The sequence below is a fragment of the Leucoraja erinacea genome, chromosome 26, assembly GCF_028641065.1.
Source record: "Leucoraja erinacea ecotype New England chromosome 26, Leri_hhj_1, whole genome shotgun sequence".
Taxonomy (NCBI): Eukaryota; Metazoa; Chordata; class Chondrichthyes; order Rajiformes; family Rajidae; genus Leucoraja; species Leucoraja erinaceus.
The window spans coordinates 25,982,634-25,999,949 of record NC_073402.1 but is presented as its reverse complement, the minus strand read 5'-3'; the positions used below and the strand labels follow the sequence as shown (position 1 = coordinate 25,999,949).

The window sequence follows — 17,316 nt, the reverse complement described above, 5'->3', positions numbered from 1 at the left end:
CATGTGACTAGATATCTGAAAACTTATGTTTTTTCCATGTTATACCAATCTGATATTATTCATTCTTCCCCCTCCCAAACCAAGTATTAATTTAATTCCACGCTCCTTGATTTTGATCAAGAATCGGGTTGTACAATGGTGCGCCATTGAACAAAGTCTTTTGATTCCTTTATGATTGACTGCCATTTTGTATTCGTGTTGCTGGACTTATTTGTGCAGAGTTGTACTCCTGTCTTCAGCCTTGCACAGAGTTTAACTTTTTTTTTTCAATTTATTAAAAACCCTGCTGTTTACACAAAACTGTGTCTTCGTAAATCACTGACCTCGTTGCCTTTCAAGCAGATCCTGTAAGGAAAGAAAAATTGTGGCTGAAAATATTTCGCAAATATGCTCATGACCTCTTTAAATCATGTGGCTTTACATATTTAGAATGTAACTTGCTGTAGTTTCTTCTAAATGATCACTGCAGGTGTTCTGTTTATAAAGGATAATCTTACCAGCCATTTATTTTTTTTCTTTACATCTCGACTAGAATCATTACAGGACGAGGCAACAGGGGAATAGGCCATTTTTGCATGTCATATCTGTGACGACCCTTTTGATAGATCTATTCGCTAATCTCAATCCCTTACTCTCACCTCAAAGATGAACAGTGTAAACTTTAATGCCCCTTTTGAAAATTTCAATTAAACCTGCTCCTCTCACCACCACAAATCACTGATTCCAGTTATTCATAGTCTGCTGTGTATTCTTTTCCTTGATGTTTGGTTATTTTACCAGATCCCAAAACTCTGATTAGCAACTCTCATACCCGCTGTAAGCAAACTTGCTTAACCATTGTAACAATGCTTTTAACAATGATCCCAATTTCTGTAATCAATTTTGTAACTGAGGTTCCTCATCCTTGTTACACCATGCTGAATCTTCTCTGCACCATCTTTCAGACCATGACATCTATAAAAGAGATGGCCAACCTGTGGTATATCCAATAATTTTTAAATGTTCAGCGAATCTCGTATTGTCTCATACACTCTGGTTTTCATTGGATGGGCTGGATCCCAATTGCTGCTCTTGAAAGAAAGTATTAGTATTTACAGGCATAAAGAACAGAAACAGACCCTTCTGCCCACAGAGTCTGCTCTGATCATCAACCACCCTTTTATACTAATCCTTCATTAAGCCCATTTTTATTCTCTTCACATTCTCATAGTTGAGTAATGGACGGCACAGCTGGTAGAGCTACTACCTCATGGTGCCAGAGATCCGGGTTCGATCCTGACCTCGACTGTGTAGAGTTTGCTTGTTCCCTCTGCGGTGGGTTTCCTCCAGGTGCTCCGGTCTCATCCCATATCCCAAAGACGTGCAGGTTTGTGGGTTAATCTGACTTTGTAAATTGCTCATAATGTGTAGGGAGTGGATGAGAAAGTGTGATAGGAGAACTAGTGTGTGAACTGGCGATCGATGGTCGGCGAGGACTTGGTGTGCCGAAGGGCCTGTTTCCATGCTGTATCTCTAAACATTCTCATCAACTACCCACAGATTCTACTACTTTATACACTCTTGGGAAAATTTACCATGACCAATTTAATATACCAACCTACACGCAAGTCTTTGGGATATTGGAAGAAACCAGGGAATCAGGAGGAAAACCACCCAGTTACAGGGAGAACTTGAAGACTCCACTCCGACAGCAATTGAGATCAGTGCTGAACCTGCTGTGTAGTATTGTGTTGGAGCAGCTGTACCGCACTGATGCCCACCACAATATTGTGTCTCAGAAAATTCTTACAGTACTGGTATTTTAATTACTTTGCAGATGAAATTTAGAAACATTGTGCGAGTGTATGTGCCTTGGAGACAATTAACATTGGGAATCCTTCAATGTGATATTGGCACATGGGGGAACTACTTTCACTTGAGTTGAGAACTTGGGCATTCAGGGGTTTGGCCCCATCATGATGTTTAGAAAGGTACTGAGGTAATGCTTCACTGTTCAGATGAGCTTAAGTCCTATGGTTCTACTTGGAACGAACTGAGAACAGTATCTCTTGGGCAGGATTTCTTCCTGAACCAGTTTTAGTTATAAACAGATTTATGTTGAAGGTGCCCTGACCCAAAACGTCACCCATTCTTTTTCTCCAGAGTTGCTGCCTGATCCGCTGAGCTACTCCAGCACTGTGTCTATCTTTGGTATAAACCAGCATCTGTAGTTCTTTGTTTATACATGTCATCTATCACATTGGTGTTTATGGGATTTAACACTCCTGTCTGCTTATGTTACTGCAATGCCTACATTAAAGAGAAGTTTTAAATTGGATATGTCACACTCGGTGACATGCTGAGGTCATTTAAATTGCTCCAGAAATGCAATTCTCTATTTCTATCTTCAATGTCCATTTGTATACCTGACAGATGAAGGGCATTTCAGTTGAAGGATTATGGGGGTGACTTTTCCTGACGTTTGTCTGAATTAAACCCTCAGCCTTAAAATAAAAGAGAAGACAGAGACACAAAATGCTGGCGTAACTTAGCGGGCCAGGCAGCATATCTGGAGAGAAGGAATGGGTGACGTTTCAGGTTGAGACTTCTTCAGATTCTTAAAATAATGTTTCTGATTGAAAGCCATCAACTGAGCAGATTTAATGCAGTGAAAGTTAGGTTTCCGATTGTTTATTACCGCTGTTAAAGAATATTTAGAAAGCACGTGCATTAGCCCCATTCTCTGTGCAAGCTGCTTGGATGCTAGTTGAAACCGAAGATAGACGCAAAATGCTTGAATGCAAACTGCTAACAATGACCTGTTTCCTTTATCATTGTTACTTTTTTGCATATCTTTCAATAATTTGTTCTTCATCTCTACATCACCGTCTATATCTCTCATTTCTCTTTCCCCTGACTCTTAGTCTGAAGAAGGGTCTCAACCTAAAACATCATCCATTCCTTTTCTCCAGAAATGCTGCCTATCCTGCTGAGTTATTCCAGCATGATGTGTCTAACTTTGATTCAAGGGAATGTTTGGCCTGTACCTGCTTGTATTTCTTACATTACCTTTCCCTTAAAATAAAACATTAGTTCTACGACATATTAGGCTTGACAGTACCTCGAGAGTACTTGTGCTGTAGAGCCAGACTGATAGTATTTTGTTATTTGTAGCCTTCAGCCCAATGGTATGAACATTGAATTCTCCAAATTTAGGTTACCTCAAGCTCTAACTAACCCCTCCCCTGTGCCCCATTTGGACTCCCACCTATTTCTTCTAATCCCCCCCCATTGCTACATTCCTCCTTACTAGCACACATTGATCTCTTCATTTCTGTCTCGCACTACCTGCTTTTACCTTTGGCCTTTGTTCCATGCATGTGCCTCTCAATACACCCACGCCTGTATCCACTTATAACCTGCTGCGCTATGTCCTGCCTTCACCCCCCACACCCTTCCCTCCTGTGCAGTACAAGCAGTCTGAAGAAGGTCTCAACCCAAAATGTCACCTATCCTTGTTCACCAGAGAGTCGGGTAATTTCAAACATCTCGCTCTGCTTGGAGCTTGTTATTAACAATAATTAAGTTTCTGAATCTGTTTATCCTTCTTGTCCCTTCTCAATATTGTTCCCCTCTCTTCTCATTTCCTCGTCTCTGCATTTGTTCTCAGGCACACAACTTTTCTCCTTCCTTTCTTTTTTCACCTTCCTTTCTTTTCACCCCTTGTTCTCCCATTCCATTATTTCTCCCTTCTCTTTCTGTCTTCTTTCTTGCTTGTCTCTCTCTCCTTTCTCATTTTATTCACTTCATTTAAAATACTTTATGATGCTTAATTATAAAAACATTAGATTCTGAATTTCTCTTCCAGAAGAGTGTACACTGTTCTCAGCCCCTCTGGAGAGAAGAGCATTGAATTGCAGAATCTGAACACTTTCCACTGAAAAATAATTCCACTAACTTCATTCTGAAGAAGCCTGTATATTTACATAGACATCTGTGAGGAGGAGTCGACACAGGAAGTACAGTGCAGTTGCAAGTTAAAAATAAAAACGCACAAATGCTGGGAAGACATGGTAAATCCATTACTGTGTAAAAGAAGGTGGCAAGTTGAGTTATTTTTGTTTATACAATCGAAGATGTTTTAGCAAGCTACCCAAAAGATAAGGGAGGTCATTGAGCCTCTGATCCGACAAACCTTTGCCTCAGCTAATACAAGTTGAATCAATCTTCACTTGAGAGATTGTGCTGAAATTCAATATGGTATTGTTTGTGCTCCTGCAATATAGATATACACAAAATGCTGGAATAACTCAACGGGATAGGCAGCATCTCTGGAGCGAAGGAATGGATGGTGTTTTGTGTCGAGACCCTTCTTTAGACTGAGAGTCGGGTAGTGGGGGACTAGAGATTTGGAAGGGTAAATCAACGCAGACGATGATCAAGGAAATGTAGAATGGTTTGTTGTAAGCTGAGGCGAAAATGACAATCAGTAAAATTAATCGGGAGGACAGTGAAACAGTGTGGGGGAGGGATATGTTGCTTAAGTGCATTAAAATTAGAATTAAAATTGAAGACTTTTTTTTAAATCCTTTTAGCCAGCGCCTTTAAAGCTACGTTATATATTCTACAAGCAGCAGTGGTCAATAATCATTGATCTGACCAAAGAGCAGAATTAGGAAATCTGTTGGAAAGCCAGACATAGATAAGCAAACTTTATTTTCACCCTCCTGACTTCCTCTGTCATACACCAAGCCTCTGGCTGTGTTGTGGAAGAGCCTGTGAGCCATACATCACCTCAAAATAAGCTTTTATTGCAGGAAAGAAAGTACCCAGCTTCTGCTTTCACAGTTTGCATGACAATGGGTTGCCAACTTCCCATCTCTCTTCAGATACTGAATTGACTAATTGACTAATTGACTTGGATTTAGTCTGAAGAAGGGTCTTGACCCAAAAACACACCTATTCCTTCTTTCCAGATGCTGCCTGCCCGCTGAGTTACTCCAGCTTTTTGTGTCTATCTTGGTCAGACTGAATGCCCAGGTTTTATTCCTGGCCTCCAGTGAAGTTCTAGATTTCAGCTGCAACACAACATTTGTCCTTTGGCTAAATCAACTAGGCTTCACTCTCCAAATCACAATCTAGCAAGCTATCTTTGGAGGAATAATGTCAATGTAAAAATTAAGGGAGAGTTTGGCCTCAGGTTTGGGATAGCTTTGCCGTAAAGAATCATAATTAGGTTTATGTATGAGGAATGGTGACATTTGGCATTAATTAACATGCACGATCAATGTCAAAGGAAGAGAAGGCTGTAAAAGCAAAGCCTGCACATGGTATATTCTGATCTTTTGTTTCCTCTGCAAAATAATAGACATTGCAACGTTTTCACTTCATGCTTTAACTGAAGACAAAGAAATGTCTAATCCAAAACTTGCATTCCAGCCATTGCATTGTTACTGCCACTTTGTGTGGTCTAAAACGGGCCATTACGCAATTAGTCTGAGGTAGGCACAGTAACCACATGTGAAGGGTTTGGCCTGAAACGTCACCCATTCCAGAGGTGCTGCCTGTCCTGCTGAGTTACTCCAGCGTTTTGTGTCTATCTGTGATTTTTCTCCATTTGCTAGGAATTAAGATGCGGGATGGAAATAGTCTGTCACTGTAATGCTCAATTGAATGCCACAGACTACAGATGTATTTGTACGGACAGCTTACTTGTTCTCTCAACACACCAATGGCTTCTGCTCAGCAGAACTTAAATGTGTTTTTGTTTCTTCATATGTATCACTGCAGAACCTCAAGCTAGTCTGCATGACTCACTGCTGAATTAAATTGAACACTTCATCCCTTATTTAGGTTTCAAGGTGACATTCCCACTGAAGACCTTTCCATTAAACAGTGGTATGTAATTGGGTTGTAGTTGGAATAGTTGTTCTTCTCTTTTTTTCCATCACTCATCCCTTGAAAGCAGCAAACCATGCAGTTTTCATTGGGAAAATTCTCTTTGCTCAGACTGTCATTCTTTTGGTTGGATCATACGATGGGTTCCCATTTGCTCTCACATTTTGATACCTCCTCGTGCTTCGGGATTGATGATCTGCAGTTTGAAAATGTGTACCATGGGTTCATTGAAGTAAGAAGCCATGAGGAACCATTGGGTGCTTCTGAGTTACATGACTTATCATCAGAACTATTACCTGGGAATCAATGCTTCTTGCAGATAAACTTATATCCTTGGGTGTAGACTTTCCAAAGGAGGTTATTGAATGGGGATCAAGAGCTTTGATTACCACAGTTTTGGTTATCAAAAATAATTTCTGTAACATTGTAGAATTAACACTACCTCTAAGCGTTTAGGTTTTTGGCCCTTCAATATTATTGAAGAAGAGTCATAAGTTCTGTTCTAGGAGCAGAATTCAATCATGGCTGATCTCTTTACCTCTCAATTTCATTCTCCTGCTTTTTCCTCATAAGCCCTCGCTTGCTCGCTCATGACAGACGACGTTCTGCCATCGCTTTGCCACAGCCAGTGCCACGTCTGTGCCTCTGCAGAGATCGTCCACAGTGCATGCCTCTCCACCGCAAGTCAGTAGGTGGGCCATTGTACCTCTCCGCAGTTGTCAGAGTTTGAGAGCCCCACTTCTTCAGGTTGAGTCCGCAACGTCCCACTCTAGTGCGGAGACGGTTTAGGGCTTTCCAGGTAGTATAAGGCAGGTGGTGTCCTGGTGCCCTGGTGCCATAAGCTCTGAAACCTTACCAATCAAGAATCTGTCAATCTCTTCCTTAAAAATATCCATTGACTTGGCCTCCATTCATTGTTGTCTGTGGCAATGAATCCCACAGATTCACCACCCTCTGCCTCAGAAATCTCTCCTCATCTCCTTTCTAAAGGTACGACCTTTTAATCTGAGGCTATGGGCTCTGATCATAGAAACATCCTCTCCACATTCACTCTATCCAGGCCTTTCACAATTCTGTAAGCTTCAATTAGGTCCCCCCCCCCCCCCCCCCCCCATATTTCTAAACTCCATTCTTCAAATGTTCACCAACTTAAAACGTCGCAAGTCCATTTCCCTCCACAGATGCTCCCGTGCCTCATGACTCCCTCAAGTAGTTTTTTTTTTAAATTGACGCTAGTATTTAAAAACAAAACTATGTGCATTCTGATAAAGTTCCTGTGGAAATATTCCTGGATCGTTTTCAAGTTGAAATTGGAATTAATGTTTCTGTAAACAGGAAATAACACAAGTCTGACTTATTCAAAAATGGTAGTGTGTTAAAGTCAAACTGACACTGATTGCATGAGTGACGTGTCTTTAATTGCTTCCTGTTCAAAACGCACTTCTTCCATAATGGTTGGGAAAGGAACAATGGTTCAAGTGGCTTCATCCCTGTTACCCTACATAAATGTTCATCAGTCATAGTCATGGAGTTGTACAGTGGAGAAAATGGGTCCTTAGGCCCACCTTCTCCTGCCGAACTTATTGCTGAACTATCCAAATCCCATTTACCTGCATTTTAAGTATGGAACTTTTCATGCGCGATCACATGCCTGATCAAATGTAGCTTAAATGTCGTGATTGTATCTGATTCCACCTCCTGTGTCAGCGCCTTCTAGAAATCATCCACTCTCTGCTTACAATAAAGCTTTCTCCTCAAATCCCCTCTGAAGGAACTCTCGTCTCAAAAATATGCTGCCTTATTTTTGATGCTCCTAACATGGGATCAAGATCCTCCCACATGGGAGTGGTCAATAAGGTTCGGGGGCCCATGGGATCTGGGGAGATGTGATAAACTGGATCCAAAATTAACGACCATAGGAGACTGGATGTTTTAGAGATTGGATGCCTGTTGTGAGTACTACATGAAGATTGATGGTGTTGTGGTTTGTGTAGAGAGTGCCCTTAATGGAGCAATGGAGTGGTTTGGGTATGTTGGTGAAGTGGGCTGTTAAACGGCAGATGGAAATCGATCCAGATAACTGTAAGATGCTGCATTTTGGGGGTACTTATGAGGCTAAGGTGTATACCATGAATTGTTAGGGAAGCATTGATGAACAGCAACTCTGATTAAAATGATAATATTTACTGATGAAGCCAAATCTTAACAAAATATAAAGTTTTGACCACTTTCATGTGGTTTCAATTTTGTTTGCAAGCATAGAAACAAAATAGAAAATAAAGCCATTTTTGATTCCACTGATTCAATGTGGTTTCAATTGATGCTTGCAAGCATATAGCCAATGAACTGGCCTCAACTACCTTCTGCGGCAGAGAATTTCAGAGATTCACCACTCTCTGTGAAAAAAGTTTTCCTCATCTCGGTCCTAAAAGATTTCCTCCTTATCCTTAAACTATGATCCCTTGTTCTGGATAAATTGGAACAGATGGAATCTATATGAGCCTGTGTCATTGATCCTACAACTTGTCCAGTTTCCTGCCCGATTCACCCAGAGTGTTTGCTTCCTTTAAAACCCAAAAATCTGTAATGGCTTGAATGACCCCCGTGTTAATTACTTCATCTCATGTAAAATTCCATGGACTGTTTCCTTATGCTTCAGACTTAATGGAGATACAGCATGGAACCGGCCCGGAAACAGGCCCACCGGGTCCGCGCCGACCAGCGATCACTCCGTACACTGGCACGATCCTGCACATTAGGAACAATTTACAATTTACATAAGCCAATTAACCTACAAACTTGTACATCTTTGCAGTGTGGGAGGAAACCGGAGAAAACCCACGCGGTCACTAGGTGAGCGTGCAAACTGTGTACAGACAATCCCCATAGTTGGGTTCAAACCCTGATCTCATGTGCCGTAAGGCAACAACTCTACCGCTGTGTCACTGTGCTGCCATACTATTGGTAGTATTGATGCACGGTGAAGTGGGCAACTGGGGCTATCTTATGAAGGAGTGATTGCAATTAGTATTTAAATAAACCTGCATTTGCAACTATAACACAATTCAAGTAAAATGTTTTGCCTGAGTTTGGAAATGCAATATGCAGGTTTGTGCTTTTCTTCACACAGTCATGAAACAATTTCAAAGTGTACAAAACCAAAATGTCCAGACGCTGGAAGTCTAAAACAGATACACACAATTGCTGGAATTACTCAGCGGGTGGGCTAGCATCTGTGGCAAGCAGTTTTATGCCAAACATGATTAAAAAACTCAGCCTAAAGTAGGAAATGTCTTTCTGACTCTACAGATGCTGCATGTTTCCAAGCAGGAGGAAACTGAACGTCTTGGATGGGGGACTGAGGGCACGGTCGAAGAGGTTTCTGAAAGCAGGTAGGGCGATGGGAACTGGAGGAACACAATTAAAGAAAGATGGCCACTGTTTGTAGCTTAGTGCGAGGAAGATGATGTGTATTCCAGGAGCATGTTGCATGTGCAGGGTGCAGGCTATGACTTAGCTCAAAGTAAAATGGGCCAAGGCCAATGGGAAAGTTTAAAAGTAGGAGAAACTGTTTTGAATCTATTGTAATGGAGCAAGGGTGTACATTGTTGGGAGGGATAGAAGTATGGGGGTTCATAACGGCGTGAGTTGTGGCTGAAGAATTGCTAATGGACAATTTATACAAAGAACAGAATAGGGCATCAGAAAAGTCACATACTGTACATTGTCTTGCAGTGTGTTTGTTTATAAAAGTGATTCTTGTTTGGTTGACCTGACTTTAAATTTCTGACTGAATCTTCCCTGATGTCAGTAGAGGTTTCCGTAGAGATCAACCGTAAGACTTGCATTGAGCAGATCCAAGAAAGGGCAACTCCCTGTTCCTAGAATCTTAACAACCATATCAATTAAAGCAAAATGTTATCTCTGTTTGCTTCGTTGTCACCTTCTCCTAGCTAACAATGATCTTTTCTACAATATTTCCTCAATCACCACCTCTTTTGATATATCGTTTTCACACATTATCCTTCCATATCTCTGGGTCTCCTCTCCCCTGACTCTCAGTCTGAAGAAGTCACACATTCTTTCTATCCAGAGATGCTGCCTGTCCCGCTGAGTTATTCCAGCATTTTGTGCCTATCTTTGGTGTAAACCAGCATCTGCAGTTCCTTCCTACACTGTTCTCCTGCCTTAACTGCTTAAGGATATAATATTTAAATTAATTCAAAGTTAGTCATTCATGGAATGTTGGCTTCACTGCCAAAATTAAAATTTACTGACCATCCTTAATTACACACAAACGTTGGTTGTGAGCTGCCTCTTGGAGTTGTTATGGCAATCCCACTGTTTCATCAAAGTAGGGAGGTTTTGATCAAGCAGTAATGAAGACATGTGATGTGTTTCCAAGTTAGTGATAGATGACTTTGACATGTATCTCTGAGGTGTTCCCATGCATGAGCTTTCTTTGTCCCATCTTTAGTGGCGCCTAAATTTGCCCTTGGTTAACTTTCCTGCAATTTCTAGCAAAAGCAAAGCCTCGGTTGTCAATTTTCCTTTTTCTAGCCCCTGGTTGGATCCCTCGCACACATTCCAACCAATGCTATCTAGCACACCAGGGGGGAGATGAACCTGGAGTGTGTTTTTTTAACATGTGTAGCAGAGTCCAGAGTATTTTTCAATTTGTCCTCAGAGTCAGTTTTGTGTTGGTCATGATGTTGACTGATAAGTTGCTTTGGGCCCCTTCTCAGTTTAGGTGCAGGCTTCCTGGTGGCTTGACCATAGTTATTCTTGATGATGCTTTCCATCTCCAGACGTAGCTTCAGAAGAGTTGCACTTCCACACTGCCAAAGTTGCAGTTCCCAATTCCATGTATTATCTGGCAAGGTGCCTGCTCAATCTTGGGTAGACGTGGTAACCGAAAAGACACTTACCTAGAACATGGTTAGCTGTTCAATTTTTAATGGGATGTGATTAGTCATTTGCTTTTGTTAATTATGATGATTGATGCAACATTGAACATATACCTCTATCACCAAACCAATTATATTAATTTGGAGTAAAGTTACCTTGTTTTGATTTAAGATGTTTCCAAGCGTTTTTTGTTTTTTTTGGTGGAACATTTCTGATCACATTTTGTACGGTTGATTGGGGCTCTGGATGCCTACAGCATGATCTTGTATTAACTTGGTTACTGTGAGATAAGAGGAGACATTTGGCTGTTGGTTATTGCTTTCAAGCTTTACATGGTTTCTTGTCTCCGAAACATGTTAAAACATGAAGCTGCAAGAAAGGCAGGAATTCAAAGCAGTGGATTTATCTACAGAATCATTTGTTTGTATGGCAAGCAGAAACTTGCTGCAGAATGGATAATGTTTTATGTTTTCCCTCTCGCCCAGTGCTTTTAGTAATTTAGTACTTAGTGCATTTAAGTAATACAGTGAATATTGATACCATTAGCTTAAATTGTAACCTGGATAGATTTTTAATTTGGATTTTGTTTCTCATTGATTTGGATTAATGTATACCACATTCCCAAATGCATACAGGATACTAGAGAAGGTATAAAATAAGTTTTGCAAAAATTAGATTATATATGAAAGATGGCGCTGTTGAGAGAGGTAGTGTCTTTTCCTAACCAAACAGAAGGCTGAGGGGTGTGGTCTTTTAAGCAGAGGCTGGATGTGAGAGAAGGTGTTTCACTTGTGAGGGGAGAGCGAGTAGAATAGGAGGAAGAGTGTAAAACTAAAGGCCATGCATATAACGTTTACATTTATCACTTACAGATAGAAGAAGGAATTCAGCATCAACTCCTCTAACCAATGTGTAGCAAAATCAAAGGTTAATTGAGTTAAAGCATGTTTATGAAGGGAAATAAGATGTTATGAAGACGCAAGGAACTGCAGATGCTGGTTTATAAAATAATGTGTGGAGTAGCACAGTGGGTCAGGCAGTCTTGCTGGAGAACATGAAAAGGTGATGTTTCGAGTCGGATCCTTACGGGTAAAAAGATAGATTCAGCCGATAGACTTTCCCTTGTGATGGAGATGGAGAGATCAAGAAAGGGGAGAGAGGTATCAGAGATAGCCCCAGTAAATTAGTCCCAGTCTGAAGAAGGGTCCCAACCTGAATTGGCACCTATCCATGTTCTCCAGAGATGCTGCCTGATCCTCTGAGTTATTCCAGCATTTTGTGGCTTAAGGTGTTATGACGAAGGAATGATTAATAGGAAACTCTGAAGGGCTTAGAAGAAAAATCTGGAGGACGAGGCACAAATGAAGCGTGAACCATTTGATCTAAATGCCCTGTTTGGCACCATACATTTTATGCGATGATTTGAGGTGTTGATTATACCAGTCTTCTGAGGCCCTTGGCTGTTATGCTTCCTGACCCTTATCTATTTCCAACGACAATTTTTGTCAAACTTGCAAATAAACCTGTGAAAACTGATGGTGAATGTGGGGTATAGGGCAGTTTCATTGTATAAATCATTTGTGCTCAATTTTTAATAAAACATTTTATTTGCTTTTCACACCCTGATAAAATGGATCAGATTGGAATTTTGGCAGTGTTTCAGGCAGCTGTGCTGTGTTGCCTCCGACGTGGGCTGGTACTTATCACTAATTTCGACAGTGCGTAATAAAAACTAACAACACAAAATCCTGAATTGGTACTTACTGTGCCCTGCATTATATTAATGACGATGGTAGTGATGTTCATATGGTGTATTTGAAAAAGTATATGTTCATGATAATCATAAGATTATAATTGCTTTTAATTGTATGACTGACCTGGCCAGTGAAATTCCTCGTTTGTTGCAAAACATACATAGCAAATAAAATCTGATTCTGATAAGTGATAGGAGTAGAATTAGGCCATTTGTCCCATCAAGTCTATTCCACTATTCAATCATGGCTGATCAATCTCTCCCTCCTAGCCCCATTCTCCTGCCTTTTTCCCATAACCTCTGACACTATCTATCTATCTCTGCCTTAATTATATCCACTAACTTTGCCTGCACAGCCTTTTGTAGCAAAAAATCCTCAGATTCACCACCCTCTAAAGAAATTCCTCTTCATCTTCCTAAAAGAACATCCATTAAATCTGAGGCACTGACATCTCGTCCTAGAGCTAGACTCTGCCACGTGGAAACATCCTCTCCACATCCAAGCCTTTCACTATCCTGTACATTTCAATGAGGTCCCCTTTCATTCTTCTAAACTCCAGCCCATGGCCCAGAGCTGCCAAATGCTTATCATATGTTAACCTCCTCATTACTGGGATAATTCTGGTAAACCACCACTGGACCCTCTCCAGAGCCAGCACATCTTTCGTCGGATACGGTGCCCAAAACTGCTCACAATTTGCTAATGCCACAATAGGAAGAGTTTCCTAGGGTCTGTGGTAAGTAAGGTGCCAGGGATAGGAGTAGAGATTTGACATTAATGCCAGGCACCCTCGTACCTATTATCCTGCTGCACCACTAATATGTCCCTGAATCCTTGTGGCTAAAATTTGAGAGGAAGCCTGGTGTAGTACCAGATGTCACTGAGGGGAGGGAGGCATAGCACCACTGGATCTTTACAGACCACCTGACTTTTGAAGGGGCAAGAAAACTAAATTTGAAACAGCGCAACTGGTGTGGATATAAAAGATCCAGTGGTGTTATACCCCCTCTCCTCAGTGACATCTGATACTGGATTGCCTCATTTGTTGCATATGGGTTCGGCTGTCTGAAGGTCACTTGTTCTATAAGTGTTGTATGTGATGCATTTAGATGAAATTACCATCCTTCAGGTATAAATGTAGCGATGTTTTTAATTCCAACTTTGCAGGTAAGGCATTAAATGGCAGTCCTCTGCTTTCATCGCGCCACTGCAAAGAGGCACATTATTATTTTGATCAGATTTATCCCTCGAGGAAAATAGCTTGTCTTTTCACATTACTGTTTGTGGGACCTCACTGTGTGAAACTTGTATCCCATGTATCCTCATTATAACAGTGACTAGATCAAAGATATTTACTGGCTGTTTAAAGGCCATGTATAAAGGTAATGTGCAAATGCAAGTATTTTTTCTCTCCTGCTTGTGTTTAAGAGAGATATATGCTTTGACTGCCTATCTACGATAAGAGTCACCCACTCTGATCTTTGTTTCGTGGATGTTTAAGAGATGTGGATCAAGATTGGGGAAGATTCACATTTGCCATCTCTTTAAATATGACCATGCTGATCCTCCATTGCTGTTATGGGTTTGCTTTCTGCCCTTGTCTGGTAAGGGGCCAATATTCTGAACAATTCTCTAGTAGAATTAATTGAGCATCACAAACCTTTCATTTACAGGGCAAAGACTTCAACTCAAACTGTTTTTGAGTGCATCAAGTCACTGCTTGTAATTCCTGTAGGCTGTCAAATGACTCAAAATGTCACAATAACCTGCCCGCTACTGAAATATCTCCCTGCCTCTGCATTGAATTCATCAACTGGCCTCTGTGTCAGCAGTAAGCATTGAGGTTCAGCGATCCAATAGTCTCTGCCCATTCACTAAATGTCTGAGCTTTTGCAGTCAGGAACACAGTGATCCTATTGTGCATTATGAGTTTGTAAAATAACAAAGGCTGATGCATTGTGACAACTCAGTGGCTAGATGTACATTTATGGTGACTTACAGAGCCACAAAAAAAAACAGCAACGTCCCAGGACTTGATTTTCTGAACAAATTGCTGCCAGAACATCGGCTGACGTTTTATAATTGGCCCTTGATTTTGGTTGTCTGCACTGGTGAGGTTCAGGGTCTGTACTGATAATGCCTCTCAAAGTAAAGTAGTTTACTGACACTAAAGATGAACTTACTGATGGACCTGGAAATGTTATTTGCCTGCAGCAATGCTTTCAGGCATGGAGGCCAGTAGATGCATGAGAGTAGACCCAAAGTACTAACTCAGCGGGTCAGGCAGTATATCTGGAGAAAAAGATTGGGTGAAGTTGCAGGTCAGACCCCTTCTTCAGACCATGAGTGTTAAGGACGGTCCATCCCCTTCAATCTGAAGAGCAGAAACGAGGCAAGAGACATGAAAATGAATTGCTTAAAAATGGCAATTTTCACATCTGAAAACATTAGGCATCCACCAAATAATCTTGAAATATAATTACTTAAAATGTGGCTAATTCGCAGAAAACCCCCAAAAACTAGCAATGTGGTGATCTGCCAAAACAGTAGCATGGTGTCTTTCATGTCACATTGAAGAGTGGTCAAGGCCTCTGCTTAATGATTCATACAAATTATTGCACCTGATAGTGAGCCAGTCCTTGAAATATGTGTACGAGTCTAAGGTGAAACTCAGAATTCCAATCTTCTGACTTGGGTTGTGAAGCACCCCTCAGCTGGCAGAGATCTGAGTTGTCCCGAAGGTCGATCCCCAAAAGATGAAACCTAGTTCCTGTCGTGGAAGCTGGGAGAAGGGTTGACTGCCAAACTAAGAAATAAATGTCAAGTGAGAGCACAGACAAAGTCCACTGTCTAATTTACATCAAACCAACAACACGACAAAAGCAGAAAATGCTGCTGCAATGGCGCAGTGGTAGAGTTGTACCTTACAGCACCAGAGACACAGCTTCGATCCTGACCATGGATGCTGTCTGTACGGAGCTTGTATGTTCTCCCTGTGGGTTTTCTCCGGAGGAGCCAGTTTCTTGACATCAGTTAAATTGTCTCTTGTGTGTAGGATAGTGTTAGTGTACGGGATGATCGCTGATCGGCGCGATCTCGGTGGGCTGAAGGGCCTGTTTCTGTGGTTTACCTCTGAAGTCTGAATAAGAAACTGCAGAGATAGACACAAAATACTGGAGCCACTCAGCGGGACAAGCAGCATCTCTGGAGAGAAGGAATGGGTGACCCTACAGATGCTGAAATCTGGAGAATAAAGTGAACTATTGGAACAACAACTCAGCAGGTCAGGCAGCATCTGTGGAGCAAAATGGACAAATGACGTTTTGAAACTGGACCTGTCCAGAATTCTTGAAGAAAGATTCCAACCTGAAATATTGTTGTAGAAACCTGGAACCGCTGACCCTACCCGAAACGTCACCCATTCCTTCTCTCCAGAGATGCTGCCTGCCCCGCTGAGTTGCTCCAGCATTTTGTGTCTACCCTGGAGCCGCAGGTGCTGGTTTACAGAAATATAGTTGGTTCATTTCCCTCCATAGATACTGCCTGCTGAATTCTTCCACGAGTTTGTTTTTGTTTAGAAATTTCTGGAAATGCTCAGCGGATGAGCAGCAGGAGCTGAAATGAAAACAGTTAACAAGGTTCCACAGATACAGCCTGACCTGTTGTGCGTGTTGAGCATTTTCTATTCTTGTGTCGCATTTCCAGCATGTGTAGTTGTTTTTAATTTTCAAATCAGTTAAATAGCCACGATCTATGGAGCGAAGGAAATAGGCGACATTTCGGGCCAAAACCCTTCTTCAGACTGATCAAATACTAATTAGATTGCTGGAATGCAGCACTGACTGGGAAAATTAAATCAGCAACGGCGTCTGTGCCCAATCTTTTGGATGATCAAGATGAGCTACACAACCTGCAAGATGTTCCACCAGGGGGTGTGATAAGTACACCATTTTTTTGAAGATTAAACTGGTGCAATGATGGACAGTGGGAGAAAAATTGTGACGGCTGAACGAGCAGGTCTTAGTTTGATATTCCAGTCATAATGCTGATATGGCTTGAATCCTTCAATAAAACATGGAGGGGGAGTAGACGGGAAAGGATTATTCTATTTAAAAGTGGGACAATTGGACTCGTACATTCAATCATTGGTAACATTTCTGGAGAGATTACATTTCATTCCTGTTGTAGAGATGTGGAATATTGCTTGTAAAAATGTGCTGACCTCGCAAACTAATCGTAAAAGGAAATTGGACAGCGCTTCGTGTTTGAGGGATTTAAACAAAAATCTCCAAGAGAGAAACATCCCATGTAAAATAACTTGAGTCTCATTTATTTTCAAATACTGCACAAAGGGATCAAATCGGTCTTTGACTTTAAATTAAAAACAGAATATGTTGAAAATACGAAGGATAGATGGCATCACTGGGCTGGTGTACTGGGTTAACATTTCAGGTTGGTGAACTTTCAGCAGAAGTCTTTGCTTCAGCATGGTTTGTCAGGAAACTATATTAAACTGGCAAATGTGTGAACACATGGAACCAAAACAATACGTGCTGCGGGATCACAGCGGGTCAGGCAGCGTTGGTGTTGCCTGACCCGCTGAATTGTGTCAACATAGAGAACCAAATCACAGCTTTAATAGGTGGTGAGCAGGCTCCCCTAGTGGTTTACTATCCTATAGTCACAGAATGCAATGGTTTCCTGTTAGATCTCTGGCATAGTTTTCAGATACCCTTGGCTTCGAAAACCAAGTTATGCATCTGGAAAGAGTATCTTG

At 41.3% G+C, this 17,316-nt stretch overlaps 1 protein-coding gene across 7 annotated transcripts in view; it reads left to right on the top strand.

The window, feature by feature from the left end:
• LOC129709859 (phosphatase and actin regulator 4-like) overlaps positions 1-17,316 on the top strand; it is a 110,187-nt gene that overhangs the window by 16,623 nt on the left and 76,248 nt on the right. For 6 of the 7 annotated variants that reach the window (XM_055656488.1, XM_055656483.1, XM_055656486.1 and 3 more), the window contains exon 2: positions 9,187-9,269. The exons of the other annotated variant lie outside the window; for it this stretch is intronic. Coding sequence is in view for 4 of the 6 variants with exons in the window: in XM_055656485.1 (XP_055512460.1) it covers positions 9,187-9,269 (83 nt within the window). In the remaining 2 variants the exon portion in view is untranslated. The remainder of the gene's footprint in view (positions 1-9,186; positions 9,270-17,316) is intronic. 7 annotated transcript variants of the gene reach the window in all.